The sequence below is a fragment of the Toxoplasma gondii genome, chromosome XI (assembly GCF_000006565.2).
Source record: "Toxoplasma gondii ME49 chromosome XI, whole genome shotgun sequence".
NCBI classification, from domain to species: domain Eukaryota; phylum Apicomplexa; class Conoidasida; order Eucoccidiorida; family Sarcocystidae; genus Toxoplasma; species Toxoplasma gondii.
The window spans coordinates 5,044,165-5,056,217 of NC_031479.1; the positions used below are offsets into that span (position 1 = coordinate 5,044,165).

At 57.3% G+C, this 12,053-nt stretch overlaps 1 protein-coding gene across 1 annotated transcript in view; it reads left to right on the forward strand.

The window, feature by feature from the left end:
* TGME49_315860 (EF hand domain-containing protein) overlaps positions 1-12,053 on the forward strand; it is a 30,654-nt gene that overhangs the window by 17,550 nt on the left and 1,051 nt on the right. The window contains exons 12-19 of the mRNA XM_018782890.1: positions 130-766; positions 1,297-2,382; positions 3,206-4,029; positions 4,526-4,758; positions 5,299-6,853; positions 7,131-8,144; positions 8,388-9,851; positions 10,226-11,888. Coding sequence (XP_018635304.1) covers positions 130-766; positions 1,297-2,382; positions 3,206-4,029; positions 4,526-4,758; positions 5,299-6,853; positions 7,131-8,144; positions 8,388-9,851; positions 10,226-11,888 — 8,476 coding nt within the window. The remainder of the gene's footprint in view (positions 1-129; positions 767-1,296; positions 2,383-3,205; positions 4,030-4,525; positions 4,759-5,298; positions 6,854-7,130; positions 8,145-8,387; positions 9,852-10,225; positions 11,889-12,053) is intronic.

Genomic DNA, 12,053 nt, shown 5'->3' on the forward strand with positions numbered 1-12,053 from the left:
TCCTGAAGTCGATTAGGAGCGCGTATTTTGAGAGACTCGTCAATCGGCATGTTGTCGCCGTCTCGCCATCGCCTCGCGCGGTGCCTGTTTTGCGTCGATTTCCGGTGTTTTTGTGTCTTTGGTCCCCAGGTTTCAAGACGTCTGCAGCCGATTCTGAAAGGCTTTTCCCGCGCGGAAGTGGGGGCGATGCTGCGGTCTTCGTCGGCGCTGGCGAAGGTCGTCGCGTTTCTCTCCTCACTTCGACAGAGGCTCTTTCAGGCGTTCCTCGCGGACGGACGGTTCGTCGACCGGTCGATTCGCCTCACGTCTGCAATCTGCAATTCTCTCCCGGACTTCGATCCTGCGCTCGTCCCGGAGAAGCGCGCTAAGACGGATAAGCGAGAGGAACAGGAGAAGAAGGACGAGGGGAAGACGCGAGAGGAGACGGATTTCGCCGGGTCTGCAGAGCCTCCGACGACCTCCTTCGAGGCGCTGCTCTCCCAGGAGTCGCGCGCGGTTGTCTCCGGTTGCTTGACAGAGAAAAACGAGAAGAAGCAAACGCGACTCGTCAGCCAGTGGCTCGCGGCTGAAGAGGCGAGGAGATCTCAGAAAGGTTCTTCAAAGGCCAAAGACAAGCAAAAGACGCTGACGCAACTCGAGTGGGCCTTCACTCTGGGAAAACTCGCAGGCACTGAACTCACGCTCTCCTTTGATTTCCTCGTCTCCCTCATGATGAGTCGAGACGCGGAACAGTACCTCCTCAAACTCAATCCGTTCCTTGACCCAGGTAAAGGGCGCGCGACTCTGTGCTTTTCGATACCGACGGGGATGTCCTGATTGTCTCCTTTTCATTTTAAGGTTTACAACTGTAGAGGTTTCACTTCACAATTCGTTAGATTCGGGGCGCTTTTCCCTGCGTGTCGCATTTGGTCACGAACAACCGTTGTCGAAACAGGAAATGCTTTCTCTCCCCAGTGTCACCCTGCAGGTCTCAGAATTGCACTACGAGCCTCGAGGCGAAAGCTGCAATCCGTCCATCTAATTTCAAAGTATAGATGTTCTCACATACGTGCGTACCTATTTGCATGTGTGTTTATATGAGCATATGTAAACTTGTGTATATGTCGGTGATGGACAGAGCAGTGAGCAGGCATGGATCCTGTTTGTGAGAGAAGTCCGGAGAGGGGGAACCGCACTCCTGGCTTCTCCTTTATTCAAAAACTTGGTAACTTTGCTCGATTCAAAATGCATCTCCTGGCATCGATTTCTTCGCGCAACGCGGAATCCCCGAAGCGTCCTTTCTTCGATGTTTTTCAGAGATGCTCCAAGACGTCTTCAGTCTGGTGGGCGGCGTCTTGTTGGCTGTGAATCGTCGGGCGCAGGTCTGTCGTTGCCTGCGGGAGGTCGTCTCTCTCATGCGCCTCCTGAAGCAACACTCAACGGCGTTGCATGCGCCAGTTTCCAGCGACAAAGAAAAGCCTCATGGCCGACTTTCGAATCTCCTTCCGCGAGCCTTCCACCGCGAGACATCTGCGAACCGCGCGGCGGTTTCAGGGGCTCCTGGCGGGCGCGACTCGGCTGTCGTCCCCCAGGGGTCGAACGAGGACTGCGAGAAAGATCCGAGCCGCAGTGAACGGACAGAAGAACGAGAAGACCTCGAACAAGCCATTCTTGCCATCCGCATGAGAGCTGTCAACTGTGCAGAGCAACTCGCAGCAAAACGACACTCGATGGAACTCCCCAACTCCCATCCCTCTTCTTCTTCTTCTCCTTCTCCTCCTTCGCCTCCTCACTCTGCTTCCCTCGCTTCTTCTTCGGTTGTCATGGCTTCCTACGACCCTCGCTATTTGGTGTTTGAGTTTGCGTACAACCTTTTGCTGCGTGCGTCTCAGGTGACGCTGTTGAGCCAGTTCCGGAAGCACGTCGCTGAGGGCCGTTCGCTCTGTCACCAGATGATTATGGGGGCGGGGAAAACCACAGTGATTTCTCCTCTGTTGGCGCTTCTGCTCGCCGACGGCTCGCGGCTCGTCGCGGAAGTGGTGCCTCTCAATCTTCTCGAGTTCACACGGTCTGTGCTGAGAGAGCGCTTCTCGGCGGTCATTCGCAAGGGGGTGCATACCTTCCACTTTTCGCGCTACGACCATGCCAGTCAGAGAATCTACCTGAAGCTTTTGCAAGCCAAGGAGACGGGGGCGATTGTTCTCTTTGACCCAACAACGCTGAAGAGCTTCTTCCTCAAAGCCATTCACCTTCTCCACACGCTCGACCTCGCCTACCGCGCGCGCGAGTACGTCGAGGAAGTCGCGCGACTCTCCGAAATCGAGAAGGCTGTGCTCGCAGGACGCTCGCAGCTTCAGAAACTCCAAAGCAACTTTGCCAAGCTCCTTGGATTCCAGAAATCAGGTACTGAACTCCGTACACGCGGTCAGTGGGTCTGATGCCTGGTGAATTGAGTCCGTGTCACTTCTGAAGATCTAGTTCCTTTCAATGTCGAGAACTCTCTGACGCTCAATGACGACTCTACCTTCGAGCCTTTGCGTAGAGGACCTATGGCAATGTGTGCAAGCAAACTCGCCTCAAATACACAGCTCGTTTATCCTGGCGAACGTGAGTCCGGCTCGAGGTTAAAGGTCAACGCTCACGGCTCTCAGTGACAATACGTCCCTGGGAAGATGACTCAAAAAACGGAGCAACGCGGTGATGAAGGCGAGGCTGTCCCTTGGAGAGAGCAAGACGAAATGGAAAATCGCGATGTGAAGCCGTCGGGGTTTCCACGCAGCTCGGAGTCCCTCTTCATCAAATGCTTCAGTCAAAAATCTTCCATAGAGATGTCTACGTGCATGTATAAACACAGTGGGTATGCAGTTGGAGAACGTGCTTGGTTTTGCTTTCTGTGTAAGGGTATGCATCCCCAGGTATAGCCACTCACATAAGACGCATGCACAAATCCCTGCATTTGTATACATGTCTGGATGGGTCGGGGGGGGGGGGCATGTGAGGGAGGTATCGCGCAGGTGATTCGTTCTGTGTAAAAGTATCTATTCACTCGCAGGGCCTCCAAGGAGACAGCGCCACACACCCGGAGGGCGAAGAGGCTTTCTCTTGGGGCACTGTTTAGGAACGGCGGCGTCTTTGCATTCACCGATGTGAGTGTGTGTGTGCGTTTCGAAATGTTTCGTCGTCTAATGTCTTCTTCTGTTTTACCTGCTGTGCTCTGTCGTCTTAGATGAAAAAGACTTCTACTTGGACGCCGCGTCGCTGTCTGTGCCAGAGCGTTTGAGTGAGCCAGAGCTGCGTCAGTGTCGTCGGGAGTTGGACTTCTCACTACGCATTATGCATCTGTTCTCGACTGGCATCTTGATGATTGACGAAGTCGACCTCATCCTCCACCCGCTGCGAAGCGAGCTTCACTGGCCAGTCGGCCGGAAACTGCCTCTGGACTTCACGACAAAAGAAACGTCTCTTTTACCTCTTCCTGCTTGCCATCCTTCCTCTTCTCACCCTGCTCCCTCTTCCTCTTCTCTCTGTGCTTCTTCTCTCTCTTCGTCTTCTCTCTCTTCTTCTGCTCTCTCTTCGTCTCTGTACGGAGGGACAGGAGTGCGTGGCGGCGACGGAAATCAGGTCGCGGAGGCGTCGTATGCGGGCCGATGGGCAGACGGGAAGGGAGCGCATGCAGAGCAGGTCTCGCGAGATCCTCCGCTGGCGTTTCTGTTTCTCGAAGAAGACCGCGGAGCGGGGCTTCGGTGGAAGCTGCCGTGGCATCTGCTTGACGCTCTCTTCTTCTGCGAGGGCGACGCGAAAGGCCAGGGCCGCATGACGGTGCCTTTGACAAACAGTGGCGAAGCTTGGAAGCTTCTCCACCAAATTCGAGAGACAGTGCGGGCAGGCCTCGCGCAAAAAGCGGTCTTGAAAAATCCACACTTTGTTCTCCTCTCTGTCAAGTGGTACGAGGAACATCTCAAGCCCCTCCTCGCCAGATGGCTGCTCCTCGGCTTGACTGTCTTCTGGAAGTTCACCGGACTCTCAGACCAACAGGCTCTCCTCTACATTGTACGTCAAACTCCACAAACACACGCAGCAAAGCGAGCTCCGAATGCGGAACTAGCATACAACAGTCTAAACATCTATGCATAGATAAATATATATATATATATATACATATGTATGTAGCGAGTAAGAGATGGGTTTTGAGACCAGTGCAATTTCAGCGTGGGCCCGACGCAGGGGCTGTGGGCAGCAGGCCTGTATGTGCGCCAAGAGAAAGACCATGCGTAAGTCACCACGCCCTTAGGTCGGGAAGGATCCGCATCCTGAGTCACGACAAAGAGGCTGGATGCAATGCCTGTCATATACATATATATATACATATATATATATATATATATAAATGTATATGTATATATATATGTATGTATATAAATGTATAAATGTATTCACGTGAGAGAACCTGCACATATGCGTGTGTGTACGGCTGCGTGCTTGTACACGAACCGATGGAGACCTGGAGTTGATTCGACTTTTTTCCTGGAACGACTCCTGGTTTCAGACACTCCCCATGGACGTAGGTCCTTCAGCTGCGGCGCGCGCAGCGTCTGCGGCGAGTCCGGCGGCTGTCGGGGATGGAACTTCTGCCTCGAGTTTCAAGGGCGACTTGATGTATGTGGAGCTGTTCGAAGCAGTCGACAGGCTCCAAGATGGTCACGTCAAGCTTCTCAATCTTTCCAGGGAGTGGCTGAACAGCCTCCTGCCTCACGTTCTCAAGAAAGTCAACCGAGTCAGGTGAGTCCGAACGAATTTTCGGTGCAGTCCCAGTCACCTCAGGCGTTCAAGTCTTTGCGATGGAACAGGCAACAACGGGCAGACGGCGCAGCGCAGCGGCGTCTGTGCTGCACATCAGCACTGAACTGTATTTTTGGCTGCTCGTCGCGGGTGCCGCAGACTAAACAGGTCTCCGGGGTTATTTAAACTCGAGTCGAGTCTTTGTAGTGGAATACTCGCTTCACTCCCGCGTTCTGCTACAGTGTAAACACTTGAGATGGCAGCACGTGTATTGGCACCTGGCGGGAGAACGAGAAATCCGATAAGAGGAAACATGCGGGCAGCTTAAAGATTCTCTCGACTTTTTCGTTCGTGACTCGATCCTCAAGCTCCGCTCTCTCCAGCCGCTGCGTCTCGATCTACGTCCGCGGTTCGCGTGTCTTCTTCCTCTCATCTGTCTCTTCACCTGGTTTTCCTTCTCCGACTTCTTTTCCCTGTCAACCCAATTTGGCCTCTGCGTTGACCTCCGTCTCTCTGTTCACGTTTTTCTCCGTTTCTCAGCTATGGCGTCATGACGGTGTCGGAACTTGAGCAGCATTTGCGGCTGAATCCTTCGTTACCTCGCACGCGGCAAGTGCTCGCGATTCCGTTTGTCGGAAAAGACACCCCGAGTCACGCGTCGGAGTTCGCCCATCCAGACATCGTCATCGGCACCACGATCCTGAGTTTTAGGTACCAGGGTCTGCGTTTCTTCGACTTCCTCGCGGTGCTCGCCGACTTGCAAGACCGGCTGGAGTCTCAATTCTCCTTCGGACCTCTCTCGTCTCGACCCCCGGTGCGCGAGTACGTCCAGTGGGTCGTTCACGCAGGAGGCAGCGTGAGAGGTACGCAGCGCCGGATCGACAAAGATACGGCTTGGATGCGGAGTCTCCTTCTCAGGGCGCAGCGGCGACGAAACAGAGACGCTGGAGCGTCGGACGAGGCCCGCGAACAAGTGAAGACGACCGCCGCGACTAAGGCGTCGACGTCGGGGACAGAAAGCACGGAAACGTCGGAGGGAAGGTCGAGTGGAGATGAGCGGCTCGTGACGACAACGGTCCACTGCGAAAGAAACGAGAAGAAATCTCGGTTTCGTAGGTTGCGGAGTTTCGGCACTCGCCGCCGATCTCTACGCTCTCTCGCCTCTCCAACCTTGACGACGGCTTCTCTGAACGGATCTTCTTCTCCTAACGGGTCTTCTGCTTCGTCTGCGGGGTCGAGTGCGTTGCTGGCTCATGTGTATCCGCCGGACGTGGACGAGCACGGCGGCCGGACGACGACGCGCGACCTTGACGTTCTTCTGTTTCAGAAGATCTGGCCCCTGGACCTGTTGGATGTCTCCGACCGCGAGCACGTCGACTGTCTGTACAGGCTCCTCTGGCGAGAGCCTCTCGTGATTGCCGCGTATCTCTTCCGCCTGATCTTCCCCGCGACGCTCGAGTACGCAGGGCAGCAGCTGTCGGCGTCTGGGCAGGAAATTGGCGGCAGCATGCTTTTCCCGATTCGTCTGGGCTTCTCCGGCACACCTTCGGATCTCCTCCCGATCGAAATGGGCGCGTGCAACTACGAGGCCGGGACGGACGGCAAGATGGTCAAGTGCCTCACAGACCCCGCCGTGCTCTCCTTCCAACTCCTGCAAGACGACTGGACGGTCGACGCTCTCCTCGACTTTGTCGCGAAGAACGCGGGCGGCGGCGAAAGACGCAGAGGCCCCGAGAAGCTCCAGGGCCTCTCCGAAAACAGCGGCGTCGAACGCACCGAGAACAAGAGCAATGCGAGCCGCTGGAGACGCGGTGGGCGCAAGGCAGACGGCGAAGAAGACGAGAAGAGCCGCTTCGGAAGGCCCCTTGTCCTCATTGACACGGGGGCGCTGATCACGGGGAAATCGAATTTGGAAGTCGCGGCCATTCTTCTCTCTCGGGGCCTACCAGACATGGAGGGAGTTGTCTTCTTAGACGAACAAGACAGGCAAATGGTCCTCATGCGAGAAGACTGGCGTATCGTCAAACTCGCGCAATGCGGCATCGCCGTCGACAAACGCTTCACCTTCTACGACCATGTCCACACCACTGGCCAAGTGAGTGTAGCACGCGAGGGAAGGAAACGCGCGAGATTCGGGGAAGAGAAGAGACTTCCAGCGTTCGCCGCGGGGTTGGAAGGCTTCCTCTGAGGCAAAGAACGCTCTGTTCGGTCTGCTGATGTCTCGCACTCTTTCTCGATCTATGTGGTTCTTCGTTTCTCCGCTCGACCTCGTTCTCTCTTCCTCCTCCCGCTGTCTTTTGTCTCTGCATCTGTGCCTACTGCGTTGACTTCCATCTCCTCTCGCTATTGTGCGAATCTCTGTCGTTTCCTAGGATATCAAGCAGGCTCCAGACGCGACGGCGTTTCTCACGATTGGGAAGGACATGGCTTTCCGGGACTACGCGCAGGGTGCGTGGCGCATGCGTCAGATCGGGCAAGGACAGAAAATCTGTCTGCTCGTTCCACCGGAAATCGGAGAACTCGTTGTGAAGCACGCGCGACTTGCGCAGACTCTGCGTTTCAACGAGACGCTTTTCCCTCAAGAAGAAAAGCCAGCGTCGTCGCCTCATAGCTCCACTCTAAATCGTGGACCTCCTGGATCTCGCCTTGCTCTCCCCCCCTTCCCTTCCTCCACTGGATCAGGTTGCTTCTCTTCTTCAGACGTTTCCTTCTCTTCGTCAAGTTCGTCTTCCGTCTGTGCCCTCTCTCCGTTTCCTGCTGGGGGGCTGTCTCCTGGGCCGCTGTCGGGTGAGGCCCTGAGTGTGGGGTGCCGCGAGGCTGTGGAGGGGCGTCGGAAGGCTCTGAGTCGAGAGCAGGTTGCGCGCGGTTTACAGGAGATCTGCAGTTGGCTGGTGGTGCGGTCAATTGCGAATGAGTCTCTGCAGGCACGGCTTTTGTCCCAGCAGAATTTGATGAACGTCTGGAGGAAGCAGGCGTACAGTCGGCTGCAGACAGACCACTCGTCCATCGGGACTTCCGAGACGTCCTGTCTCCTCTTGCGGTGTCTGGACGTCTTCCGCGAGAAAATCGAGTTCTCCATTCCCACTCGCGCACCCGTTCTCCTCTCTCAACACGAGAAGCTCACAGCGATGGCTGAGGCGCATGCAAGCCTGCTCGACGATGCAGCGCCGGAGGAGAGCGACAGGGCTCGACGCGAGGTCGTCTCGATTCTGTCCAGAGTCGAACAACAGAGCGACGACGCCCGCGAGCACAAAATGCGCAACAACTTCCTCGGAGCCGCTCATGGATTCACCGAAGGCGCCTTTGAAGGTGCCGACGCTGCGCGTATCGACGCCATGGAAGCCGAGGTCGAGCAAGAGCAGGAACAGGAGCAAGAACAAGAGCAGGTCAGGACAGAACGAAATGTGCAAGCCTAGTTCCAGGGGTGTGCTAATCTTTCGCATGACGCCCGCAGAAACAAGCAGCATGTATTCGTTCTCTGCCTTTCCTCATCTTGTTCTTGTATGCGTCGTGATGTTTGTGTCGCAGTTATCTTGGCAACTGTTCAGGGCGGTTCCGTCGTGTGTCTGTAGCGGTGGTCCCCAGACAGACCGCGTTTCGAAGCGTCGTTGTCGTTGCTGCATGTTCAGGAGCAGGAGCAGGAGATTGAGCAGGAGAAGGAAGAAGAGCGAGTTCCAGAGGTCGAAGAGGCGGCTGCCTCTCTCAAGTATTCGCGCGCAGACCAGGATCAGAAGCCGTGGCACCTCCACACGCTGGCGGGGACGCCCGACTCGCGCTCCCAGGCGTTCTATCCCTGCGCCGAGTGGACGATCTTTCACAAACTGTCTCAGAGACCGGGGAAGACTCTTCCGTTCCCCTCGAGCTTCCTGGTGTCTGCGAATCACTTCCGACCGTCCTGGAGCTTCCACTCTCACCGGCGCCTGAAGAACGTGATCATCGTCATGGAGTGGCTTCCAGACTGGGACTGTGGAGTCGCAGGGGCTGAAGGCTCTCGAGGCGAGGTCCGCGACGACTGCGAGGAGTCGAGGGAAAGGCGCGAACGCGAAGAAAGCGAGAGACGAAGACGCGTCCAGGAGATCTTCGACTTGCTTGACACGCGACGACGAGGCGTCATCGAAGAACGCGCCTTGCCCGAGTTCCTTCGCGCATACCTCCTCGAAGTAGGGACGGAAGAGGAAGCTCAGATCCTCGCGCATCTCGTGCTTCAGAGGATTCGCCAGCGGCGACGTCGAGAGCAGCAGTCTCGGCGTCTGCCGGCTTCAACCGCAGCAGAGTCTTCGTCTTCTTCTTTGCCTCCTGACGCGCCTTCGCTTCTTGCGCGGGCGTCGCACCGTGTGGGCTCTGCCGTGGGCACAATGAATCCGTTGAACTTGCGAAGTCGGAGGCCTTCTTCGGCCGCCTCGCCTTCTTCCTCGGACCCCCCGAGAAGTGTACCCAGTCTCGCCTTGTCCTCCGCGGAGACGGCGTGGACGCAGACACATGCAGAAACGAGCCGGCCGAACGGCGTCGAGTCGTTTGCGGCTCTCTTTGGCGAGAGCGAGAAGCCGAGGCGCGCGACCGAGAAGCAGCACGACACAGATGAACTGCTCTTCGAGCCGGACCCGTTCTCGCTGTTTGAGTCTCAGCTGGAAGTTGCCGCGAGGAAGGAGAAATCTGGAGAAGCCTCTGGGCACTCAGACCTCCTGTCGAGCAACTTGAGCTTTTCGGAGCCTTCTGGCGGTGTGGTGGATCTCCACGGTCCCTTCCGGAACGAGGCGACAAAGGGTGCATGCAGTTTGAAGGCGCGGGACGCAGGTGCCGCCGGGGGCCAAGAGTCGGGGAAGCCACGCCGCGATGCCAAGCTTGAAATTTCTGTCGAGGAGTTGATCTACGCTCTCTCGGATGCGCTGCTCTTCCAGGAAGAACCGAATCACTTTTACGTCGTTCTCACGCTCGAGGAAGCGGAAGGCGTTCGCGCTGCGCTGCATGTCATGCAGCAACATAACTGTTCTTCTCTCGTTCAGGGAAAGCGATGTGCCGTCGCCCTCCGAAATCTCTCTGCTCGCTTTCAGACCGTCGATGCTTCGCCTCTTTTCCAAATGAAAAAACGCAGGGTAAGACGGCCGCCCGCGCCGAAGGGAATTCGTTTGGGCGCTTGGTGTGCCGGTAAAAGCCGCGGCGCTGCTTGTTGGGCTTTTCCTCTTGAGATGCGATGTGCCTCAGTGCATCGTCGAACTGTTTTTGGGGGGGCCTTCTAGTGATCATTTCGAGGCTTCTCGCCGAGTTCTTTCTTTATCCATTTCCATCTCTTCAGCGTACTCGACCTGGCGATACCATGTCTTTTTGTCGCTCCAGTCCACGCACCGTCCTCATCTGTCCTCCTCTTCTCTCTTTTCTCTCTTCCTTCACTCTCCCTTCACTCTCTCTCTCATTTCAGCTTTTCCGCGCTTGTTTTCGGATTTCGTCTGGTGTTTGTTTTTCTGTGCAGCTCGCGTCGTTGGTCGGGGTGCAGTCGCAGATGATCCACGCATGTGCGCGGTTCCTGAACAGTTGTTTGCTTTACTCAAACAGACACATTTCCCTCTTGCTCCAGGCGTTCGAGAAGACGCCATGTCGAGAGAGGGAGGAGTTTTTCTTTGCAGTCCGTCAGTGCCGGCGCCGAAATCAGGCAGTCGACTGGCGCCTTCTGCCCATCTCGCGGCTTTTCTCAAGCACGGAAGACCTCGCCGTTCTCCAGGGACGGTGTCTGCTCGCAGGTCGCCTCCGCGCGCTCCTCAGAGACAAGCACATGTCTGCCTCCGACGCGTTCCGGGCCTTCGACGTCGTCCGGCGCGGCTCGCTGCATGCGGCCGAGCTCGTCGCGGGGCTCCAGTGGATCGGCGTGAGGCAGCTCCCGGAGAAGGTGGACCCTCAGCGCGTGGCGGAGCTTTTGCGGTTCTTCGATGTCGACCGAGACGGCGTCATCAGCGAAGCCGACTTTATCGCCGTCGTTGGCGGCCAGCTGCCGGGCCAGCCAGAGGGGGCGATCGTAGCTGACGCAAACGGGCCCGCGGGGGCCCCAGCGACTGCCCCTGGGGCTCCAGGCCCCCAGGATCGGGGACCGGGCGAGAGCGGGCCTCCAGGCCCAGCCCTCGCGCCGGTCCCCGGCGTGGGTGAGCGGGTCTTTGGCGCGGTCGTCGGAGATACTTCGCCCGTCGCGGGGCGCGCACCCGACACCGCAGCGCCACTCTGGAAGGTCCTGGGTGTGCGGCCCTGCACCGCGTCGATGGAGTTTGTGACCAAACTGAAGTTTCGGATCCAGCCCCACACGGCTTTCAAGAAGCTCTGGGAAGGCCGCGTGGTGTCTCTGGGCGGCGCGAGCTCTTCGAGTGTCTCCGACGCGAGTGGCTCGCCCCAGCAGCGCGTTCTGTCGATGTGGATGTGCGAGCAACTCGAAGGCCGGCACCGCGGTTTGATGAAGCGGAACCGCGAGAGGGTAGCCTTTGGACATTTTGTGTGTCTAGGCCCGGACATGTCGAAAGCGATTGCAGGCGACGGCGCGTCGGGCGGCTCCAGTGCGCATGCGCCGGCTTCCGGCTTTTCTCCCTGTGTTTTGGAAATCACGGACCCGACGACATCAGTTATGTCCGAGAGCGTCGAGTTGCAGCGATTCATCGAGACCTTCTTTCCCCTGCCAGCGCGGTACCGGGTGCTCTGGCGGGGGCCTGGGGCCTCTGTATCAGGGGCGCTTCCCGCGAAGCAGACCTCGCTGGCCGCCTCGTCTCTCACGCTCTGGGTGGGAGTCCCTCCATCCTCGCTGTTTGTCTGCCTGGGAGTCGCCGTGACTGCCACCGGGAGCGCAAGCCCCGCCCCCAATGCGCTTCGCTGCGTGCCAAGAAAGTGGATTCGAGACACGACTAGAAAGGCTCTCTATCTCGGCGAAAAGCGTGCGAACTTCACCACTTTCGGGGCAGGAGACGCAGACCTGGCCCTCCTCCTAGAAGCTGAAAAAAACCTCGCTCGCAAAAAGACCAAACGCCGGGACGACGACCTCGTCCTATGGAGCGTAGGCGAAATGGGCCTCATGGCCGCGACCGTCGGAGGAGAAGACGAGTCCAGTATGAAGGCCGCAAACGCCCCGGGGCCGGTACCCCTCGCGGGCGCCAGCACAGGTATGCACAGGTTTTTGTAGGGCGGGGAAGGGGAAAAAACGGAGATGACGGGGAGGAAAAAGGAAGTAGTTTTAGCACTCATGCTTAGCTGGGTCGCGAGCGGGAAACGCGGAGTAGTCCAGTATCCCGTGTGAGGGTCGCGCGCATGTTGAGGGTGTTCTTCGC